The sequence below is a fragment of the Engraulis encrasicolus genome, chromosome 19 (genome assembly GCF_034702125.1).
Source record: "Engraulis encrasicolus isolate BLACKSEA-1 chromosome 19, IST_EnEncr_1.0, whole genome shotgun sequence".
Classification (NCBI taxonomy): Eukaryota; Metazoa; Chordata; class Actinopteri; order Clupeiformes; family Engraulidae; genus Engraulis; species Engraulis encrasicolus.
In genome coordinates this window covers 37,579,518-37,603,739 of record NC_085875.1, presented here as the reverse complement: position 1 = coordinate 37,603,739, position 24,222 = coordinate 37,579,518, and the positions used below count along the sequence as shown (strand labels likewise).

General features: G+C 45.9%; 1 protein-coding gene across 1 annotated transcript in view; it reads right to left on the bottom strand.

Moving 5' to 3' along the window:
* gabrg1 (gamma-aminobutyric acid type A receptor subunit gamma1) overlaps positions 1–17,780 on the bottom strand; it is a 33,028-nt gene extending 15,248 nt beyond the window's left edge. Inside the window, exons 1-6 of the mRNA XM_063223902.1 lie at positions 17,724–17,780; positions 16,335–16,399; positions 5,849–6,009; positions 5,349–5,416; positions 2,502–2,722; positions 1,600–1,682 (exon numbers count right to left, since the gene is read on the bottom strand). Coding sequence (XP_063079972.1) covers positions 1,600–1,682; positions 2,502–2,722; positions 5,349–5,416; positions 5,849–6,009; positions 16,335–16,399; positions 17,724–17,780 — 655 coding nt within the window. The remainder of the gene's footprint in view (positions 1–1,599; positions 1,683–2,501; positions 2,723–5,348; positions 5,417–5,848; positions 6,010–16,334; positions 16,400–17,723) is intronic.
* Positions 17,781–24,222: the final 6,442 nt, after the last annotated feature.

Below are 24,222 nucleotides of genomic sequence, written 5' to 3'. Positions count from 1 at the left end.
TGTTGCCATCACCAAAATTCATGACAATGTATCTAAGAAGCCTCATTCAACAAGCCCTTGTTGTTGTAGGCTTATGTACATTTGGGAAGATTAACCCGTTAAGACACAGCGCTATAAATTTGCTGTTACCAGAATGGCAATGACCAAGTCGTAGTGCATTACTAAATGCCCTTTGTTATGTTATAGTATTGTAGTACTTTGGTAGGTAACCTTTCAGTGACTCAAACAGTGTGCCGCTGGAGGTACGGCATGCATTAAGAAGCTACGGTGTCTGCAAAGATAAACACAAATAAAAATAAACATGAAATGTGTGTGATTCGACTGCCGCAAATTACTGCAAATGGTGTAGAACAGGTGGTGCAGTGTGCTCGGATAATGTACCAACCATAATCACAACTACAGCAAGAGGCGGATTAACACACCAGCTACTGTATATATGGCTGCCGCCTAGGGCCCCCCACCTGCCAGCGGCCTCCCGATTGGCCAAAAGTTAAAAAATCCAGAATTGCAGGATATAAAATATTTTAAAATGCAGCTGTCATGTCGAGTACAGTTTTAAACTTTTTTAATACTCAACAGCTGGCAAAAAATGCTTTCCTGAACTACCAGCCTGTAATTATGACAAGATCTTTGAAATGTTGTCGCAAAATTTGCCTTCCAGGGGGGCCTACAGACACCTGAAGCCTAGGGACCCCAGGTCATCTTAATCCAGCCCTGACTACAGCAAGGGGGTGGATTGGAGATGAGAAGCCTTTTTCATGGTGACCCCAAACAAGGTCCGTTTTGAAGCAAGCATGTACATATGCATCAACCGGTTTCAGGCAGAAAACAGTGGCGTGTACGTGTGTATGTGTGCACGGATGCCACTGGATTGCCTGGTTATCACCAGACCTAATCACAAGTGAGATAAGATCTGGAGACCTGCCTACGGTAAATCCTCAAGGGGGGTGTGGTGTATGGTAGGCGACGACTGTTTATTGGGCGTTACGAGTGTGTATCATTTGGCATACTAACCACAGCCAGTTGTGTTTTTTGGACACCAGATGGAAATTAGCCCTTGGGCTACAATCTGGCATATTTACATATATGTACATGTATGTATATGTTCATTAATGTGCAATGTCCTGAAGAAATAAAGTAAAGTAAGTAAAAGTGTGAGTTGTATCTATTCAGACAAACTGCAGTCATCGCCTTTCCACACCTCCCTGCTCTCTGATTGGAGAGATACAGGGACCATGATCTGGTACTCTCACTGAGGGTAGACTCCATGCTGTCTTTCAGATTGGAACTATTGTGCAAAGCAGCATGGGGTTTCCCAGGCTAGCCACCGGATTCAATTGTACCTGCTTTGAATGCATTGACTGGAAGGTGTCTGACGTCACATGAAAAATGTCCATCTATGAGATGTTGTGCTTCTGGAGCTGAAGCTATGCTGTGACTCTAGGCCAGTTTAGTATGGCGACTATGACAGGGTGGGTGAGGGAAGCAGTGGTGGGGGATGCCTGAGGGATAATGAGATGAAGGGTTGGGCTACAGGAATTCGGTTAGGCGGATTGATGGGTCGGTTGGTTGCCTGATTTGAGTGAGTGTTCCACCTACAGCTGGAGAATTCCAGTGGGCAGGAGTGCTCATCCATGGGAAAGTTATGCAGCTTTAGGTAGCATTCCGCATTAATAGTCAACCTGACAAAACCAAAGTAAAGTGCAAGGTAGGGGGGAAAAAAGTAAAGAAAATGTTTTCAGTTTTTGGTGTGAATTTAGACTACTATGTCTGCCTTGATTTACTGTTCACATGCATATGTCCCAGGAAATAATCTGATTGAAAAAGACAAGTACAATAAGAACAATTGGTTCCACTGTGTAAAAATACTTTGTTCAGTTTTGTATGTATGAGTACGTATTTGCTAACAACTATAAATCAAGGCTGATGTGCTCACCTGAGCTACAAAAATTGACACATTCTTGAAGGTTTAGGATGGTTTCATTGCCAATGATAATTGCTGGAACTGGGTCAGTGAAGTTTCAGCAGAAGCACAGGTCAAGGAAGCGCAACGACAGCCAGTGCCACTATTGTATGGATTATTTTGTGCTTGTTTTTAGTGGACTATCTCAGAAGGATATTAATTGCAGCATATTAACCACTAACTACCAATTAATGTATGGGCATTAGATAACATTGTGCCACCTGACGTCTGTGCCCAAAAAACGTCTTTGACCCATATACCTGTGGTGTAAACTGCAATTGGTCTAATTGAACATCCTGAGCAAGATTCCTTCAAGAAAGGTCAAAGAACACTTAAGTCCGCTTTAGAATATCTGTGTACAGTAAACATGCCATTTGATGGGTAACAAGGCCTTAAAAGGAGTGACAAATAATTCAGATAACCCAGGCACAGGCACAATTATTTCTCAGCAAACAACAATTAACAGTGACCCAAACAGTGAATATAATATAACCATAACCATGGACATGCATTAGGTGTATTACAAGCACACCTCTACCTTAGTGTGTACATGACCCTCCCATTGCTCCAGAGACGCAGAAGTCGATTGGGCGTTGTGATCCAGTGGGCGTCTGACTTGCGTGAGTTGCGGAAGAAAGTGTCCGGAATCCAGATTTTGCCCACCATATTACTGTTGAGCATGAGCAACTTCATGGTGCTGTTAAACTTCAGTCGGCTGTCGTACCACGTCTGGGCAAAGAAAATGTCGATGGTGTACTCCTGAATAGCGCAAAGAACATCGTAAGGGATAATTAAAAAATCTGTGTTGCGGCAATTGTGAAATAAATTAATTCTACTTGTTACAGATGACAATTGCAGTAGATACAGCAAATGCTTTGAATGGCTAGAAAAAGGTGCTTGCAACATTTGATTCTACACAGTAACATCTGAAACCAAGGTGCAGATCAATGCACATGTATGGACATTAGGCATACTCTTCCCTTACTCTAAACTCAAGGAACAAGGCCGACAGGCGGACAACATATGCAGTCCAACAGATGCCACTTCCAACCTTTTTTCCCCCCTAAACGCCACCTGGCCTCCTCATAACCTGTCAATGCCCCCCGAGGATGTGCTTTTTGTTTATTGGTCATATTGCCCATGAAAACTTTTTTTTAAAATAGGCCCTAACTAGGCAATTTTTTCACAATAAGCCTATCTTGCTTGGATTTGGAAAAGAACCATATCATTTCAAATTTCAAATAGATCAAGTAGGCTACATTACAAATTACCAGACATTGTTAGTATTTATCAACCTATTATCACGCCATATCAGCATCATGTCCATGTGGGAATTGAAAGAACATCGACAAATAATATATAAAACCGTTTGGGTGAATCATGCGCATTTGGGTGAATTATGCATTTAATTTTCAATGCCAGCTTTTCACCGTCAAGGCAGAAAGCAGTCAGCTTCAGTGTCAGAGTTAACCAAATTCAAAAGACTGTAAAGCAATTACGAATCAAAAGACGTGTTCTCTCCAGTGCTCTCTCTGAGCACAATGGAAAGCATCTGTGGGGTCCACGCGCCCGCCAGCAGCAAGCCAATGAACCTCCCTTGCGATAGCCTACGTCTGAGAACATCAGTAACACACCGTATGTCAAATGGTGCAATTGTCTACGTGTAGTTCAAGCACCATGTTTCAGTGCGCAGCACACACTGACTACTCACTGAAATATAGTGGCAGATTTTTTTGCAAGTTTGCAAACTCTCTGGGAATATTAAAAGTGAGGCTCGTGCATACAAACTTCTGAGCCCGAGTTTATGGACTGGAGAAAAGCGGAGGAAAATGTGAATGTTATGACAGAAAAAAAGCTAACCGAAGGTTACAATCCCACGTGTAGAGGAAGAGCTGTATGCGCTGCGGGTCGAGGTCTGTCAAGTGTCAACTAATCACGACTCCATGTCGTGGAGTTATTTAACGCATTAAATGTCCCTCTATCCGAGCACGAACCTCTGTGTCAAAAACTGCCTGACGACTTTTAAGTCGTTAATTTACTAAAGTTTCTGACAAAACAAATAGCTGAGCACAACGCGACACTATCATAGACACAACATGATAAAGTCCCCTTCACGTTTGACATCTTCGGCCAAAGTGTCTCATAAGGGAGTAAAGACTGTGAACATAAGTGACACACTTCACAGTGGTGTTGGCGTGCTGTGGAGACGGAACGAAGTTGCCTCCCACTGTCCAAACGCAAAACAATGTTGAAAATTGAATGTCCACCTCAGTTGTCTCACAATGCAATCAGCTGCATAGCTTTGCCGGTTTGGAAATACAGGAGGGAACAATTGAAAGAATGTGTTTCAGACAGGCGGACGGACGGACAGACACACCCTCGTACAGAGATGCTGGGACGCATTTAAAAACACACAGAGAGAATCAAAAAGACACACACACAGACACACAGACACAGACACACACGCACACACATACACACACACACACGCGCGCGCGCGCGCGAACACACACACACCAGCACGATTTCTTTTAATGTATCAGGAGGAAGGGCGAGGCGTTATTTTAATGTATAATATAACAGCTGAGTGGTACTGATTCTTGATACTCCAAGGCAACAGCAGCGGCTCTGACCTCAGCAGGTTGTCAATCTGCCACTTAAAGAACGTGGTCCTTCCATATCTGTTACGCCCTGACGAAGAGACCAAGAAATCAGGAACATTTCCCAGCTTCTACCATCGTGGATGTTGGGGCTGGCGCTCTCTCTCTCTCTTGCTCTCTCTCTCTCTCTTTCTCTCTCTCTCTCTCTTTCCGACAGTAATTTCCTCTGGCGAGGCAGCGATAAGGACAAAAAGAGCACTTAGAGATGTCCGCCATCCACCCACCCACCACCACAGCCAACCCCCACACTCATCAGTAGGGCTGTACAGCCTTTGCCAATTTCGGAAATGTGTTGTTGTGGAGGTCACGGTCTTTGTGTGTTCTGTTTGGCGAGCCAGCCAGGAGAGAACTCTGGGAGAGCAATGAAATCCAGAGAGCGTGTCGAGGTGGCAGCAGCAGCCACAGCGACAGCGGTAGCCACAGCGGAGCGGAACAGTGTAATGTCACGGCGTGTGGAACAGAAGAGTGGGGATGAGCCGAGGGGAGCCCTGATAAATATTGAATTAGATGGGAAAATACAAACGGAGACGGGTGGCTGCGGACAGAGAGAGGTTTTAATCTTGCACTGTCTGCCTTCATGCCCGTGATGACTGCGCACACACACACACACACACACCAACACACACTACAACACACATGTACACGTACACATAAATTTACAGACAAATGCAGAGATACAGGCAGAAAGAGAAACGCAAACACAGTTACACCATTTCTTTGCTCACCATGTTAATGGGGTCCACAGGCCCAATGCTGTTCACATACACAGCAGTTTCGATCACTGTAGGTCTCACTGAAACACAACCATTAGACTTAAGTTATTTGCATATTCTAGGGGAGACATGCAGATTTGTAGAGCAAATATGAACACAGGGAGGCATGCAGAGGAAAACAATGAATTCATTTGGCATGCACAATTAATGTATTTGCATATAATCCAACAATGAGAGTGTTTGTTGAGAGTGACATTAATATTATAACAACCTTAAAATAGAACGGTAATGACTCATTAGTACTAACATGACAGAGCACAAATGACACGCGACGTGGCTCACAGTTCCCACATGTTTACGAGAGTCATGTTTGAGTGGCATTGCCCCACTACCACTGCCCCATGCTCAGTCTAGTTGCCTTCATAAAGAACGGCTGGATGAGAAACTGCTTTTTATAGGGATGGGGGCCCCGATCCAAAATGGCAGAGATGGAACAGGGTGTTTTAACTTGCCTCCGATGTCCGGGCGCAGCTTGTTGTCGTAGCCCAGCAGTAATTTATTTAGGATGGTGGTGACGTCGCTCTCGTCGACCTTAGGCGATAAAACCCAAGTCTTATTTATGGGGACGTCCTCGTAATCCTCCTCGTCAGCCTTAATAGGGGCCAGCGCCAAGCTGTTTTGACCGCAAAAAAAGGTGGGGAGAGAGAGAGGGAGGGGGTGGGGGTGTTAGTATCATGCCAAAAATTTAACCTGATTTTAGGTTATGCACTTTTTTCACCCGACTGCCGTTTTTGCGGGTCTTCGTGCAAGCATCGTAACATCTTGGCAACTTTTGCATCAACGTTGTCCATCCTGTCATTGTGGCTGCATAATTGCTTTGGCAATGCTGTAGCCAAGTGTCAGAGCAATAAATCCAGTGTGAGGAGCAGGCCATATTCAGAGAAGCAAGAACGTGTGACAGGGAGTGTAAGAGGGATAATGACTGGGAGGAGACAAACAAGCAGAGGACAGGAGAGGAGTGGAGTGGAGAGGAGAGGAGTGGAGAGGAGAGGAGAGGAGAGGAGAGGAGATGAGAGGAGAGGAGAGGAGTGGAGTAGAGTGGAGAGGAGAGGAGAGGAGAGGAGAGGAGTGGAGAGAACGAAAGGGGAGGGGGGAGTAGGTGAGAAGATGAGAGGAAAGAGGAGAGGTGGAGAAAGGAAAAGAAATGAAAGAAGGATGGGGAAAGAAGAGGAAAGGAAAGGAGGATGGGGAAAGAAGAGGAAAGGAGGAGATGAGATGAGGCAAGAGGAGAAGGGGACAAGGGGAAAAGAGAGGTAGAGATGAGAGGAGAAGTGAGGGTAAGAGGACAGAAGAGAGAGCGAATGACATGAATGAAAGGAGGGCAGGAAGAAGATATGGGGAGGAAGAGAAAAGAGCCAAGGAAAGGAAAGAAAATGAAAGGAAAGGAAAGGAAATGAAAGAAAAGGAAAACATAAAACAGAAGATTAGATGGAAAGATGACAGGAGAGGACATGAGAGGATAAGTAAGGAGTCCTACACAGAAAAAGATGACCATAGAATAGAGGTAAAGGTGAAGAGTAAAGGAGGAGGGTTAAAAAAAACAAGAGGGGAGAAGCTGAGAGAACGGGAGAGAAGAAGAAAAGAGGAAAGGACATGGAAAAAATGGAGAGATGTGAAGAAGCAGAGAAGAGAAGAGGAGAGGAGAGGAGAGGAGAGGGGGAGGGAGGGAAAATAGAGGCAAGACAAGGAAAGGTGGTGACAACAAATCTGTGAACACATGAAGAAAGGCTATACGCAGAAAGAAAAAAGCCAAAGAGGGAAAAGAAACACCCTGAAATGAGTCAGAAGGAAAGGGGATAGAGAATACCGGCATGGAGAAGGCAGGAGAGAACCTAATTGAAAAAGATGAAGAGTATGAGTGGGTTCTTGGGGCTCACAGTTTTCCGAGGATAGGAATATGGGAGAGGAGGGGGTGGAGGAGGATGAAGGGATTGAGCACGAAGGCTGGTGAAAAAGAGAGTGGCAAGGTGGGGGTGCATGAGAGAGAGAGAGAGAGAGAGAGAGAGAGAGAGAGAGAGAGAGAGAGAGAGAGAGAGAGAGAGCGTGCGCGCGAGAGAGAGACAGAGACAGAGAGAGAGACAGAGAGAGACATACAGAGAGAGAGACAGACACGGAGACGGAGAGAGAAGTGTAAGAAGTGTAGTCACAGCTGAGGCAAGTGTGATGGTGCTGCTGTAGAGTGTTATAAGAGATAAACATCAAAGGGAGGGCCACGAACAGAGGCTGCAGAGCCACCAAGACAGAGGGGGAGAAATGTGATGAAGAAAGAGAGCAATTGTGAAAAAGACAAAGCATTTATTGAGTCGAAGTCGGAGAGGTGTAGGAAAGAGGCAGAGGGATGGGGGAAGAGCCGTACGCATTGCGTGTCTGTTTGTATTGTGTACGTGTGTGAGAGAGAGGGATAGAGTGTTTGTGCATGTTTGTCTGTAGGGGTGTGAGTGTCTTGCGTATAAATTGGAGATGTGTGTGTTGTGTGTGGGGGGGGTGTTTGAGAGAGAGAGAGAGAGAGAGAGAGAGAGAGAGAGAGAGAGAGAGAGAGAGAGAGAGAGAGAGAGAGAGAGAGATACAATATCTGTGCGAGTATTTTTGTGTTTAGATGTATTTCTGAGGTGGTGGTTTGTGCAATGGTGTGTGTGTGTGTGTGTGTGTGTGTGTGTGTGTGTGTGTGTGTGTGTGTGTGTGTGTGTGTGTGTGTGTGTGTGTGTGTGTGTGTGTGTGTGTGTGTGTGTGTGTGTGTGTGTGTGTGTGTGTGATGAGAAGAGCAAGCTGACGACCTCATCATAATTAATCCAGCTGTGTTTGGCAGAGATGGAGGGGAAGCCAATGAAGGTTACACACACACACACACACACACACACACACACACACACACACACACACACACACACACACACACACACACACACACACACACACACACACACACACACACATTCACCTAAATGCCCACAGGGAGAAAACACACTGAAAGACAAGGTTGCTAACACTTCATGCATATTGTATCTGCATAATATTAATATTGGGGGAAGGATGAGTACCACAGACAGACAGACAGACAGACAGACAGACAGACAGACAGACAGACAGATAGATAGATAGATAGATAGATAGATAGATAGATAGATAGATAGATAGATAGATAGATAGATAGATAGATAGACAGACAGACAGACAGACAGACAGACAGACAGACAGACAGACAACTTTTTAAAATTGCAGCAACGATCCTTTGTGCTGTAGTGGCTTTAATTGTTTCAATTGTGGGTTAAGAAAGGCTGACGGTGAAAAAACTCTGACCATCCTTTATCTAGCCTTTATTTTGAGTCCTCATTAGGAGTGTTAAGGATGCACACACACATGCACGCATGCACGCACGCACCCACACACACACACACACACACACACACACACACACACACACACACACACACACACACACACACACACACACACACACACACACACACACACACACACACTTCATTGCACAAACCACCACCTCAAAAATACTTCGTAGTTCACTTTTTTTTGCTTATTTCATCTAGGAAAGCTGACAAAGCTCTGATTGCTAATGTGCTTTTTTTCTCGTAAGCACAAAGCAATAAAAATGCAAAGGTTACAGTAATTCAACACTTAAAGAGTACTCAGGGAACAAACACACTCTAGAGGATGTTAAATCGAGTCGTGGAGTGTTGAATGTACACTGCAAACATTTACTGTGCACACAGCCACTTTGTTAAACGGCCTGATGCAGTTCATTTTCCCCCTGGCTCAGTCCTTGACACTTGAACACCTCCACTCTCCCCGCACACTCCCAACACAACACGCTACAGCCAGGGTTGAGCCGGGGGAGAAATAGGGCCCGGGCACTTTTGGCTTAAAGGGGCCCCTCTTAATTAGCGGCTCAGAACCGACTCACCGTTGGGACCCAGCACCCTCATGGGCCCCTATTTTCATTTTTCAATTATTATTTTTAAACAGAATCTGAAAATAGGGGCAAATGAGGGTGCGGGGCCCACCGGAAAATACCCGCTATGCCAGATGGCCAGCCCTGAACACAACACAATACAATACAACACAACACAACACTATACAATACAACACAACACAATACAATACAATACAACACAACACAACGCCCAGCTGAACACGGACAAGCATCTGACGTGCAGTTCAGTTCTCAGCATCTCAGTGGCAGAAATGCCACTCTGGCTCTCTCTGTCACTATCCACTTTTTCTCGCTGTCACTCTCTCTTTCACCCTGATTCACCTCTCTCTCTCTCTCTCTCTCTCTCTCTCTCTCTCTCTCTCTCTCCTTTCATTTCTGTCTCTTTTGACTCACCCACCCTCACAGAATGTCTTTCTTTCTCTCTACATTTTTCCTCCTCCATCTCTCTTTCTCTCATTCGATCTGTCTTTTGCTCTACCATTCTTCTTTTGCTGTCTTTTTTTCCTTCTCCCCTTCCTCCCTCTCTCCTCTCATATCTTTCTCTCTTTTGCTCTCTCTCTCTCTTTGACTCAACCTCACATAATATCTCTCTCTTTATCTCTCCTTCAACCTCACTGAATATCTCTTTCCTTCTCTTTTTGCCCATCTCTCCCTTTTGTAATATATTTGCGCTATCATCCTCTATCTATCTATATTACTTGCCCTTTTCCTTCTTCCCCCTCTTTTTCTCTCTCACCCTCTCTCTCCTTCTCCCCATCTCTCTTTTACCCCTTTTCCTTTTCTGTTTATATCTCTTTCTTTCCCTCTGCCCCCTCTCTGTTTCCCCCTTTTTCTCTTTCCCTCCCCTTTTCTCCTTCCGTTTCTTTCTCTTTCTTTCTCTCGCACTCGCTCCTGGCTCCCCCTGCCCCTCTCTCTCTCCCTCTCTCTCTCTCATCAGCCATGCAGTCTGGCTGTGATTTGTTACAGAGGCTAATTCCCTTTAGTATCTCACTCCGTGTGCCAAGCCTACAGCTTTATGAAGCCAAGGCTTTACTTTTAGCACGAGGGGGATTTAAATAAAACTCCGCTGTTGTCACTTCTGGACAACCCCAATCTATATTAAGTGCCGTGTGGCTTGCAGATGGGAAATTTAAGGTAAAACTGTCCTTTCTCTTCTCCATGTGATGATACCTACGTCAGCCAAAGCGCAACCTCTCACCCGTCCTCTGTACTTGCCTGGGCGACTGCATCTACTGCTGCCAAGATGTTAGTCAGAAAGAGTTCCTCCTCACACCACCACACGCCTGTCCCCTGATGCGTTGAAGCCATGGAGGTAGTATAAGGGGTCTTACACACCAGGGCGGTAAAGCTTTGCGGAACGGCCGCGTTTTTTACCGGCGTCGGTGAAAATACATTGAAACATATCTGTCCTTACACACCAACCGGCGGTAGTCGAGCGTCAGCGGCGCGGGAGCCGTCTCCGCGCCGCGCTGCATTTGGAAAATAGAACTCGAGCGTATTTTTCACGCCGGCGACCGGCGGTGTCTCATTCAAATGAATGGCAAAGTAGCATGCTAGCTTTGTCTGTGTGGAGGGTTTTGAATAGGACTGGCCAAGCACGCCGACGTTGTCAGTGTGAAAGGCAGAGAAAAACACGCCGGCCAAAACTAAGCAGAAAGCCCGCTTTCGTCCCGGGACCGTTCCGTTCCGCCTTGGTATGTTTTGGCCCTAAGAACTGGAGAGAGTGAATATGTCCCGCCCTCAGTCATTTCAATGGGGAATGCTAGACTAGTGATTTCAGCCAAAATTTAAAGAATTTTTCAGCTTCAAAGATGGAGTTTCATGGAGCTCATTTCCGCTGACAGTTTACTCAGCCAATTACGTGCCACGATACTGACTGAAGAAAGGTTGACCAGAAAACTATATGGAAGACGGGCATTAGATGCATGGAGGTATTATAAGGTGCCCAATAACAGACCTGTAAAGGTGTGCTCAACACACTAACTCGTGCACCCACCAATCATCATGAGCAGAGTGGATGTCGGAAATGGGCGAATTTCTGAAAAGGGCGACGAGGAAGTGCCTTGCTAATCGGCGAAGCTAACCAGCCAAATCCTGACCCCGTGGTTAAAGATGGGGTTTCTGTTGATTATTTGCTTTTCTGTTGGTTATTATTTCCTGTTGAATGCAAACCTGACTTTTAGCCGTTGCCTTTGCGAATCTGGCGCTTCTTTGACAAATTGTAAGCTCTTTATTCCGTTGTAAATAAACTCACTATTGCACATTGTTTCCCCACTGGTCTGTAGCTTTCTGGGGATTTTCACAATTTTTGCGGTTCTGGTTGCATTGTGTAGGCTACCTAGACCAAAGTGACTCTTTCCAGCTCTTTCTGGATAGTCAGAGAGAGCTCACTGGCAACGACTAAAGCATCATACTGTTACGCTGGGGAACAGGTTTTGATTCTAGCCTGAGGTAATTTCCTGATTCTTTCTCGTCTTGCTCTCGCCCATTGCTTTCCTGTCTCCTCTCAGACTGTCCTATCCAATAAAGACAAGAAAAGCCAAAAAAGAAAGAGTTCACAGAGTTCTCAAGCTGTCTGTGTTTGTCCTTAAAAAACATCTTGGCATTTCAAAAGGAAAATCATCATACTGTTAAGACTGACCTATGAACAACTGCAGCAGCCAATCAGAGGCACACTTCATGGCTCAGGACAAGGCTTTCATTTCATTGGCTGTCAAGCTGCAACAGCCACACCCATTTGTCAACAGTCACAGACTGCACCGTCAAGTGACAAGACTGTTGGGTTCATGCAGTAAACCGCAGGGAAGGCCAGACGTCAACTCACTATTGTATAATCGCGTTACCACACAAATTAGATGCTGGATGATGGTCATGCCGACAGAGACCTTGAGTCCATCCAAGCCTTGAGTTCTTCCTTTCTCTCTCACTCTTTCTCTCTCTCTCTCCAGTGTCTATCTCTCTCTCTATCTCTCTCTCTCTCTCTCTCTCTCACTCTTTCTCTCTCTCTCTCCAGTGTCTATCTCTCTCTCATTGTCAACCCCACATGTTTGCCCAACACACTTCTTTTCCACCACTTACCCCCACCTCTCTCTCTCCAGTAGCTATTTCTCAATTGCTCACTATGCCCCCCCAACTCTTTTTGCCCAACTCACTCCTTATTCCTCTCTCTCTCTCTCTCTCTCTCTCTCTCTCTCTCTCTCTCTCTCTCTCTCTCTCTCTCTCTCTCTATCGCTCTCTCCCTCTCTCTCTCTCTCTCTCTCACACACACACACACACACACACACACACACACACACACACACACACACACATATACCCCCCCCCCACACACACCACCCCTGTCTCCAGTATCTATCTATCAATCCACCTCTTTTTTTACAACTCACTCCTTATCACCCTCCCCCCTCTGTCTCTCTCTCTCTCTCTCTCTCTCTCTCTCTCTCTCTCTCTCTCTCCATCCAGTCACATGCCACAGGGCCCCTTCGCCGCAGGATGTCTCCTAACTGGAGCATTTGCATGGCATCTGCCATGCTAAATATCTTCCTTCCGGACATCACCGAGTCCAGACCCATTAACATAACAAACGACACACACACGCACGCTTACACACACACACACACACACACACACACACACACACACACACACACACACACACACACACACACACACACACACACACACACACACACACACACACACACACGCCAAAAGGAGCAGGAGCCATCTTCTACTGTATCCAGGTCAACATCTCTAAGTGATGGCAGCTACTACAGGAAAGAAAGAAAGAAAGAAAGAAAGAAAGAAAGAAAGAAAGAAAGAAAGAAAGAAAGAAAGAAAGAAAGAAAGAAAGAAAGAAAGAAAGAAAAGGTGGCAGTTGCAGTTTTTTTTTATTCCAGTCGCCAGATGCAGGGATGTGTTCTGAGGAGAAAAGCAGTCCAGGAGACGAAGGAATAAAATCAAACAATCAAACAGAGCCTCAAATCTGGGCCAAAACGCCCCATTCCCTGTGGAGCCTTTCGCCAAAGAAGCTGTCTCATAAATACACTGCCTAACTCTCTGTGTTTCATTGGAGCCTCCATATTCTCTTAGTAACATCACTTTGTTTGTTAATCTATAAACTCTTTAGTTTTAGTCTTCATTTCTCTTTGAAGTTCATTATAATATTACTGTTTTGCAAGACATTTTACATCATTTACATTACATTAAATTATTTTACAGGTTATAGGGTTGCTGTGGTGGATGTGGTGCAGTGCAATAAGACACCCGATCACAAATGGGATTGAATCTGGCCTAATGTCCCAGGTCTACCCCAGCTCTCTCTCTGTCCCAGTCTCTTCCAATCAATCTTTACTGTCCTTTAATCAATAAAGGCACAAAAAGCCTGTGAAATACATTTACATTATTTAACATTATTTCATTACATATTTATCGTCTTTTACTGACATTTGCCACCACACATTTACCAAGAGGCTCAGTAAGGCTCAGTTCAAGGTCGTGGAGTGTATTCGACACCATCCGACACTTCTCCTGCTCTCGTTGCATTCTATTGTAATCTGTGCCCAAATATAACCTGTGCCTAAATATATTTGTACCTTGTGTTCTTGAAATGTGATATTAGCACACAAAAAGCAGAAGACTAAATGAACTGATAACTCAGCATAATGACTGAATCAGCCAGCCTTCTTTTATTATTGGCCTCATCCACTGGGATGAAGATGCATCACTGCAGCAGCCTACTTCCTCAGTCAGAGCCCTATACCTCTGCTTATCTAAACCCAGGTGGTGACTTGCTTGCTTGGATAGGAAGGGTATATTGTTTGTCTTCCCAACTCCTTCCCTCCCTCTCCCTATCTCTCTCTTGCCTCTATCTCCCTCTTACGTCTTTCTGGCCTCTCGCTCTCTCCCTCCTTGTCCCTCACTTCCATCTCTCTCTCTCTCTCTCTCTCTCTCTCTCTCTCTCTCTCTCTCTCTCTCTCTCTCTCTCTCGCTCTCTCTCTCTCTCTCTCTCGCTCTCTATCTCTCTTTCTCTCTCCCTCTCTCTCTCTCTCCCTGCTAGCTATAAACTAAACACCGCAGAGCGAGGGCTAGCAATCAGATCTTTACTGGCATGAGCGAGTGGTACTTGGGGCGTACCTGAAGCGATCTGTCATGTGAAGGCCAGCGCTCCCCCAGATTAAGTTACCGCCAAATCAGTGACAGCATCGCCATTCTGCCCAGCTTAACGGAGGAGGGGGCAAAGAATCTCGGGCCACCAAGACCTGTCAAGACTGAGCGATTCTCTTGCTGCCCTGCCGACCTGCCAAATCTTTTCCATCTCGCAATATAGCTCTTTGCTGGTACCTGGGTTGACATGACCCTAACCCTCTTGCCATAACCCCCTCCAGAGATGATGGAGGAGCTTGGAAGAGAGAGGTCTGGGAGCTGGTCTGACAAAAGTGATTTGCACCTCATGTAGCCTACTGTACAAGTAGCCTGGTACTCTGTCGAACAGTCTGGAACAAGCTAAGAGTATTCCGTTTCCATGGAAGGTGGGAGATGGTCTGACCTTAGGGCCTCTGCACACCGGCTCCGACAAAGTGCGGCGCACTTTTGCTTCCGACAGAATTCGGACCCCCAAACCCAATTTCACACGAACATTGCATTAATAGTCAATGGGCGGCGCCGACAAAATAGAACTCTTCTCTAATTGCTATCCGACATCGGCCAATGTCCACGGACATCAGCGCCAGTGTGCGTGGTTCTATTGAAAACAATGGAATCAAATTTTAGCTGAGCAGTGCACCGCACTTTGTCGGAGCCGGTGTGCGGAAGCCCTTACTCTGCCACTTAAGTTCATTGGACTTCTGAATTCAAATTCAAATTCAAATTGTGCTTTATTGGCATGCCTATTACAATAAAGTGTTGCCAAAGCATACAAATAACAAAACAAAAGTGTGAATAGTGTTACCTTAAACAATCAGTAACGGACTCTGCGGGTGAGCTCTGCGTCACCACTCTCAAGTGTCTGCTTGGCAGAGCCGTGAGCAAACCGAGCTAGCAGGGTTGGATCAGACTTTGTAAGGAGCTAAAATCTTTGGATGGAAGTATGTAGGATATCATCGCCAGGCTAATTTACAACATACAAGTGCCTTTGGTTCTGGACTGGTGTGGTATAGCCGTGGGAAAACGTCCCAAGTGACAACAGCATACTTCCAGACAGTGTGACAAACTCAGACAAAGGTCTGAAAAGTTGTTGACAAAATGTGTTTGGAAAGTTGTTTTGTGTTTTGGAACCGAAAAATACTTATTATTCTCTGCCAACTGCTTCACAGAGTCACATGTAGTAAAGAACGCAACCAAGTATGACTTCGGATGGTTCGCAGGTAAACACTTCGGCTCATAATGGGGGTGGGGGTGTGGTGTGTGTGGGCACCAATACTGTTCTAGTAGGCTTAAAAACAGTAAGTGTGTGTGGGTTCTTGCAGATGTAATCCAAAAGTGGAGATGTTTTAAGACCCAGGGACTCCTTATCACTGTAGCTGTGCCAATCCCCTGTCCTTGCACTGCACAGCTCCACAGCTGGGCCTAACACCCAATTCACCTGGTAGTGTCTGCATATGGGAGTAAGAGGGCAGGAGAGGAAGGGAAGAAAGGCTTGGAAGGAACCCAGGGGCTATTTTGGGTCTGTAGACAGTACATTACAGACACAGTGTTACTATAACACTTTGACTGGAGAGTTGATTTGTTTTGTCTCCCTTATGCAACTCTAAGTGAACTTAAGTTAACGCTGCAAAATGCCCATCCCATGTTCTGTTGTGCACAGTTCCACCGACACCTTGCTGGCCCTGACACGCCACTCACCCTCTACTCTGACACAACCCCCAGGGGACCATGGCTCTGGGAGTAGGAGGACAGGAGCCAAGGAAAGGAGGGATCGAGGGGAACCCAGCAGCCTCTTAGCCTTGGGGCTGCCCTCTGGCTGGCCTATTCCTGGCCATTAAGTATACCCAAGGGGACTGGAGGGCACTGGCAGCAACCACCCAGGAGCCCCGTTTGGCCCCGCTGATGTGTCCTGAGTACAGGGACACAACACATAATTCTGGGCCCTATGTAGCTCCAATGGTCCCCCTTTATAGATGATTAATATGCAAGAAAAACACTCCCTGTGGGGCCTGCTTAACCCATTAAGACACAGCATTATAAACTAGCTGTTACCAGAATGGCAATGACCAAGTCATAATGTATTACTAAAGGCCCCGTGCACTGTCATGCTAGTGTAGTACTATAGTAGTTAACTTTCAATGTCTATTACAGCGTGCCACAGGAGGTACGGCGTGCATTCAGGGGCTACTATATGAGGCCCTGATGACTTTTCCACCACTTTTCCAATCCTATTTTGACACCTTCCGGTGTAACAGACAGAGTGGCCCCTGCACAGCAGGAGCTTGGGGCTGATGGGCTATTTGCTCTCTCCCCTTCTCCCCTTCTCCCTCCGTCTCTCCTGTGCCAAGCAAAAGAGTCAACTGAGCTCACGTTGGCACTGCTCACTGTGCTGGCCAATGTGTTAATGCTTATGCTTGTTTTGCAGCCTAATTTAACACTGATGAGGGCGGTGTGTGTGTGTGTGTGCGTGTGCGTGTGCGTGTGCGTGTGCGTGTGCGTGTGTGTGTGTGTGTGTGTTTGTGTGTGCAATCACTTTCACCTTTGAGAATATCGCAACCAGCTTGACCTTGATCATTTGTATGTGTGTGTATACATGTACATACCTGCCTGGTATGTGCACCTAAGCAACCGTGCGTACAGTGCTTAATGGCTAACCTGGCAATGGACCATTTGTATGGAGAGTGGCCTCGTAACCTTAGAGTCATTTGCTGGAGGTGAGTGTGTTTTATCCTTCACTGCGTTACACATCGGCCGCCGATCAGCTAGCCCAAAGCCAAACTGCCATTCATGTGTGCAAGTTACGTCTATGAATGTGCTTAATAATATAGTGAAGTTTCCTGAAGTTGAGACTCCCATAACGTCCGCAGTGTCAGTGCGATTTCGAGATTTCTCTCTGCAGAGTGAAACTATCCGCTGAATCAAACAGCTGCACGCTGGCCGTCCATCTCCTACTATTTTTACACACAATGTGGCCGTACTGCTGTTGAAGAACGCTGACTCTGGTCTTGGTGAGCTAATTTTGTGATATGAGAAGGCACAGTCGCCACTGCACCAGCGCTATACAGTGTACATACATTAGTACAAGATGCCGTGTTAATTCAACACTTAGAGAGTAGGATCAAATCTAGGTGGTGTTAAATCGACTCCATAAATGTTGAAATAACTATTATTGCACAGTACTGTATAGGCAGCTGTTTGGTGCTGCGGCTGTGTAAGTACCCCGCCATGCATACCTTCACGGGACTAGCCGGTGACGAGTCGACCAGCGCTGCAACTCGGCCCAAGGCCATTTCTCAAGCTCACCGGGCTTCTCTTTTTTTTTCTTTCTCTCTTGCTTGGTCTTTGTTCTCTCTCTACCCCCCCCCCCCCTCTCTCTCTCTTGTTTTCACACCTTTTGTATTTTTCTTTTTTACACATGCAGAGACAAAGACACAGACACACAAACACACAGACACAGACATGCGCACACACGGCACACATATTCAAATGCATTGTACACACATCGACATGGACATGTTCAATCAGTGAAAACTAGAGAAGGTCACCGAGTGGAGAAGAGGGGAGATTGTGTTACAGTCCATATGTAACAGGGCCAAGGTTAGAGAGAGGGGATGAATGGTTGGGGGATGAATAAGGTGTGTAACAGTACAGACACCAGCTCTAAAGCACAGTACGGTTAATAAGCCCCGGTCTTAAGAAGTGGCTTTGTTCTCCACAGAAGCGGAGCGTGTGATAACGGTAATCTATAGCTGGCAGCTTTGGTCATCCAAATACACACATATTGTATGTAGTGGATGTGGGACAGAAAGGGGGATATGAGAGAGAGAGAGAGAGAGAGAGAGAGAGAGAGAGAGAGAGAGAGAGAGAGAGAGAGAGAGAGAGAGAGAGAGAGAGAGAGAGAGAGAGAGAGAGAGAGAGAGAGAAAGAGACTTTCATATCCACATAATGTACGCATATACACGCATACAGTACAAGAGCACTGCATATATTGATGTGTGTGAGAGAGAGCAATGACTAATGACTGTGCTAGTGAAATGACTACAAGGAATGTGTCTCAGGGGAGGAGAGTTTATCAAACATTTTTCTTTGAATAATGAAGGCATTTGCTTCCCTTTCATTTTTCAGAGTTGCTCCTGAGGGCTTGGAGAAAAGAAAACACTAATGGGCCTTGCTATAGCCAGCTGGTGAAAACCAAGCTTCCATCCAGAGAGGAGTCTGAAGCCACACATGCAGAGAGGTGTCCCACTGAGAGATGAGAGGCAAGCAAAAGATGCAAGCCATGCAGTGGAATCAGTATCCTGATAATAAATGACACTCGCCGTGGCTAGCTCAGAGACGTGCTTACACATCGATTTCTGGGCGGAGGGATTCGCCTTCTTTCTTAGATGACTTGTCATTACGCCTGGACTGGTACAAGGCTAGGGAGTCATTCTTTCTAGTGCTCACAGAGGGAAACCATTGAAGTGTGGCAGCTGCGGTGGTGCTCCCTTGTAACACTAGCCTACTTTAGCCCATAACACTTACGCTCCCACCTTTTGGACTGAGTATGCATGCATGCGCAGGTCGTGGTGCTAGACCTAGACTATAGAGTTGGGCATTTGTGATTCGTGAGTCAACCGTATACTACTAAAAAATGCACGCCAAGCACGTTTGCCGCGCAAAATGAATGAATGATGTGATAAGCTCTTTGATGGAGACAGCGGAGTGCGACATGCATGTCAACGTTCCTTTGCTCGTGCAAATCAGCTGGGATAAGGTGATTTAGTGTGTACAGGGTCGACACCAGGGCACAATGTCAGTTTACTTATCCGTTCACTGGAAAACAAATACACCTCTTATTAAGACCGTTTGTCCAAGTCAGTGACACAGTCAAGTCAGAGGTTGTTTGCATCCAAGTCTCCCAAATACCCAGGTGACAAATATTTGCGCAACGATTGTAATAGCTCACAAATTCCAGGTACTGGCCAATGCGGTTAAAATAAATATTGCGGTTAAAATAGTGTTCGTATGAAGACACTCCTGCTCACTCCCCTAGCCCACCCTCCGTTTGAACACACACACACACATGCGCGGATACACACACACACACACACATGCACACACGAAGCAACAACAGGGGGCTTCATTGTCACTCACTGTAACCAAGATAACCCAGCAACTGCTAGTGCATGCGTCCCCCTGTCCCGTTCGTGACGGTTCTGGCCCGGGACCACTGTTTGAATGCCTACGCTCTCGACCGCCTAGCCGGTCCGGACTCAAACTTACCAGACTCCAAGAAAGCCGAGAAACAGAGACACCAGCGGAGATCTTCTCCTCTTCCACTGCAGCAAAGCCATGGCAAATAGAAATGCACCGGAATTCCGCGGCTATCTTCTCTCAATATCTTTAAAAAAAAAATATCTCTGGTGGTTACAAAATGAACCCTAATATCCCCAATTTCAAACTAAATTCTGAAGGCTGGTCGAGTTATGGAATTGGGAGAGAGAAAATAATGAAAGCTACGGAGGACGCTTCCAATCACAGCTGTTAGCGTGGGAGCGCGTGTGTTATCCTATAGCACCGTGCTCCAATGAAATACGCGGCGAGGCAAGGGGAAGGAAGAGGGAGAGAGAGTGGACCGCTACTATGTGGCTATATGGTACTCCGAGACTGCGCTAACGGTGTGTGTGTGTGTGTGTGTGTGTGTGTGTGTGTGTGTGTGTGTGTGTGTGTGTGTGTGCGTGCGTGTGTGCGTGTGTGTGTGTGTGTGTGTGTGTGTGTGTGTGTGTGTGTGTGTGTGTGTGTGTGCGTGCGCGCGTGCGCGCGCGTGCAGGATTTCGCTGATTGCGGCGCTGTTGTAGCGCACCGTCTGTCTGGCATTTTGCTGACCGAATCGGAGCGGATCTGCAGGGAACTGCGAGGGGGACTGCTGCTGGGGCAAAGAAGCTGATGTTAGTAGGAGCAAGAAGGAAAACAATGATGCCACTCGGATAGTAGTCAAACCAACAACACAAGGGTAATAATTATGGTGATAACGGTGGCGAAAAGAACTGAACAGGACATGGTGAACCTATCTGACTCCTGATGCGATTATCGGGATGGGAAGTGACAAAGAAGCTGGAGAGATCACGTGCAATCTGATTATCCACCTATCCTATTACTAAATGCCAAACAAACGTTTTTCCATCCACTTTTAAACCTTAATCCCGCAAAATCTCCCTATAGAGACTCCCCTTAACTCTGAAGAGTTCTCTCTCTCTCTCTCTCTCTCTCTCTCTCTCTCTCTCTCTCTCTCTCTCTCTCTCTCTCTCTCTCTCTCTCTCTCTCTTCTCCACGCTCGCACACACACACGCGCGCACACACACACACACACACACACACACACACACACACACACACACACACACACACACACACAAACACACACACACACACACACACACAAGAAACAGAAACTAAGTATTTTGGCATAGTTGTTTGCCCCTTTCTTTGCTGACCTTGACAGACATGGTCAACAGACCTCTCATTTTTTTAGTCAGTCAACCTTCATAAAAGTCTCCTCCCCTCTCTTTTGTGAGGTGCTTAAAAGTCCAGTGTTTTTGTAGCATGCTGTTTGATAATCCAAGGCAAACCTTTGGATGCTTACCTTTGAAGTCATTTCTCTTTCTCTCTTTTGTCACTGTCTGTCTCTGTTTCTGTCTGTCTGTCTGTCTGTCTGTCTGTCTCTCTCTCTCTCTCTCTCTCTCTCTCTCTCTCTCTCTCTCTCTCTCCCTGCTAGCTATAAACTAAACACCGCAGAGCGAGGGCTAGCAATCAGATCTTTACGGGCATGAGCGAGTGGTACTTGGGGCGTACCTGAAGCGATCTGTCATGTGAAGGCCAGCGCTCCCCCAGATTAAGTTACCGCCAAATCAGTGACAGCATCGCCATTCTGCCCAGCTTAACGGAGGAGGGGGCAAAGAATCTCGGGCCACCGAGACCTGTCAAGACTGAGCGATTCTCTTGCTGCCCTGCCGACCTGCCAAATCTTTTCCATCTGTGTGTGTGTGTGTGTGTGTGTGTGTGTGTGTGTGTGTGTGTGTGTGTGTGTGTGTGTGTGTGTGTGTGTGTGTGTGTGCGCGCGCGTGTGCGCACGTGTCTGTCTGTCTGTCTGTCTGTGTCTGTCTGTTCTTTTTCACTCTCTCACACACACATGGATGTGCAATGGTGGTCTCATTGGACATTTTACCATATTACCCGCAGAGCTTCAGAATGATGGACACTCCTGTCCGTATAATGAGACACACAGCTCCATCTCCCCTCTTTTCATAAATCAGCCTTTAACGCAATCATTGAATAATGAATGGCCATAAGGATAATGCAAAGTTCTCTATAGGCTGCTGTTTCCCAACCTTTTTTGTCTTGCGTACCCCCTAAGACTTTTTGTCATGCCATGAGTATCCCCCCTAACTCATACTGTATATCTCTTCCTCTATCCCATTGTGACTATATTCCATACATTTTTTGTCTTTTTTGACTTTAGTCGACAGGACAATGTGAGAGGTGGACAGGAAGTGAATGAGGAGAGAGACGGGGAGGGGTCAGCAAGGGACCCGGGCCGGGAATCGAACCCGGGTCAGCCACATGGTAGACGAGTGCCCTACCGGTTGGACACGTCAGGGCCATTCCATACATTTGTTATCATTACACTTTTTCCATGTACGTACGCCCTGTACTGTGCTCGTGTACCCCCAGTGGTACACTTACCCCTGGTTGGGAAGCACTGCTCTAGGCCACAGTCATTTCACTGCAAGAACAATGAGATCATATATATTTTTAAAAACTAAATGGCTGGCCATACCTGCAGAACAAATTCATAGCCTTATTATTCAGACCAAATTAATTTATAGTCAGTACCTGTTCAAACGTGAACATGGGACTGCATAGCTTTACTGTAATGTAGCAACGGCCAGATTTTGACAGTCCCTTTTCACAAAGTACATTTTCAGAAATGTATTTATGCTGCCTCCATACCAAGATCATTTTATCAAATGACACAAATTAAATATCATTGCCATTTGCATGTATATGTCTTTCCATATTTAATAAAGACAATGGTCTAAGCCAGGGGTAGGAAACCTTTTTCATTCGAGGGGCAGCTTCAAATTCCTCCGAGGGCCATAAAAGTCCTCTAAGGGCCGTACCATGAACCCAAACCACAATTTGCCCCTGCACTTTAGGCCTATTGCAGGCCACGGCCTTTAAAACAGACCTCACCTCCTCTTTCCCCCTGAACTGAACTGCAAATTTAATTTCTAAGATTCCTTTACAAGACATGCCATATTTCATGTGAAGCTGCATAACATTAAAATTATATCGGGGGCCGAATAAGATGGCCCCAAGGGCCGCAAACGGCCCTCAAGACATAGGTTCCCCACCGCTGGTCTAAGCCAATCATAATATCATAGAAAACAAACAGGGCTGTGTGAGGGGCTGTGTCTACGGCAAAGGCCTGGGATTTTTTTTTTGCACTAGCCCAGCCCTGGTCATAAGTACAGTACAGTACAGTACAATACAATACAGTACAATACAGTAGGCTTTTCCACAAGTCGTATAATGTGATATGATCTAAATATAGCAGGTGTGGTTGTGCAGCCCACAGTAGGCCTACATGCAGCTTTGCCAGTCAGCCATCATGGCATTATGATTGGCACTGATTAAAGTGGCACCATGGAACACTAATGGGCCCTTTGTCAGGAACGCCAGGAGAGGAGGCTCAGCTGCTGTCGATCTGAACCGGGTTGATTGAAATGCAGGATGCGGGTGTTCCCAAATGTTGAAAAAAGCAGGTTTGCACACTGCCAAAGCAGCTCCAAAAAGCTTTTTAAATATTTTTTTTAGCGGCTTTTATACCTTTATTTGACAGGACCGCGTGAGATGGAGACAGGAAGCGAGTGGGACAGAGAGACGGGGGAGGATCTGGAAATGCTGGCCGGACTCGAGCTGGGGTCCCCGTGGGCATGCAAGCCCAAATGTGAGGGGCTTAGCACGCTGCACCACAGCGCCCCGCAAAAATGAACTTTATTTTTCATTAAAACAAACAACAAAGATCCAGGGTGATCAAATCGTTAAATATTGATTTAAATAAAGTAAATTGTTTGGAGCTTATTCCGCAGTGCGCAGAACCTGCAGAACCTGCAGACATCTTCAACTATCTGACACTATTGTTTGCTACCTAAAAAAAGCGCTTATGGATGTGCGCATCCCAGACAAAATGGGTATTCCTAAATGCACACACAGTCAGTGTTGGACTGGGACAAAATGGTTAAGGTTTTGGAGGTATTCAGACTGTCTAGGTTGTGACTAAATTGCTCCTTATTATGTAGGCCTATTGTTGGGAACTACATAGGCAGCCAATTTAGCTGTGGGCAGTTATTTGACAAAGTGAAAGAATGATTTTACTCAAAGTGGAGCTTATTTGAACCTTCTAGATTGTGGTATGTTCAGTTTAGGTGAGTAGTGTGATTATTGAGATGGAAGAATATTTACCACCATGGTCACTTTCTATTTCTTGACTTTGAAATGTACACCTGTGATAAGGGGATCTTCACCATGTCTGCCAATGACAATTTTAGTCAGAACAGTAAATATTAGTTTATCACTTAATGAATATTAATGGAAAGATCACATTGGTAAATTGACAGCAAACATTTTGGGAAAAAATGAGTCTGACATCCGTGAATTCTTGTGTTAACGCCAACATTCGGTCATATT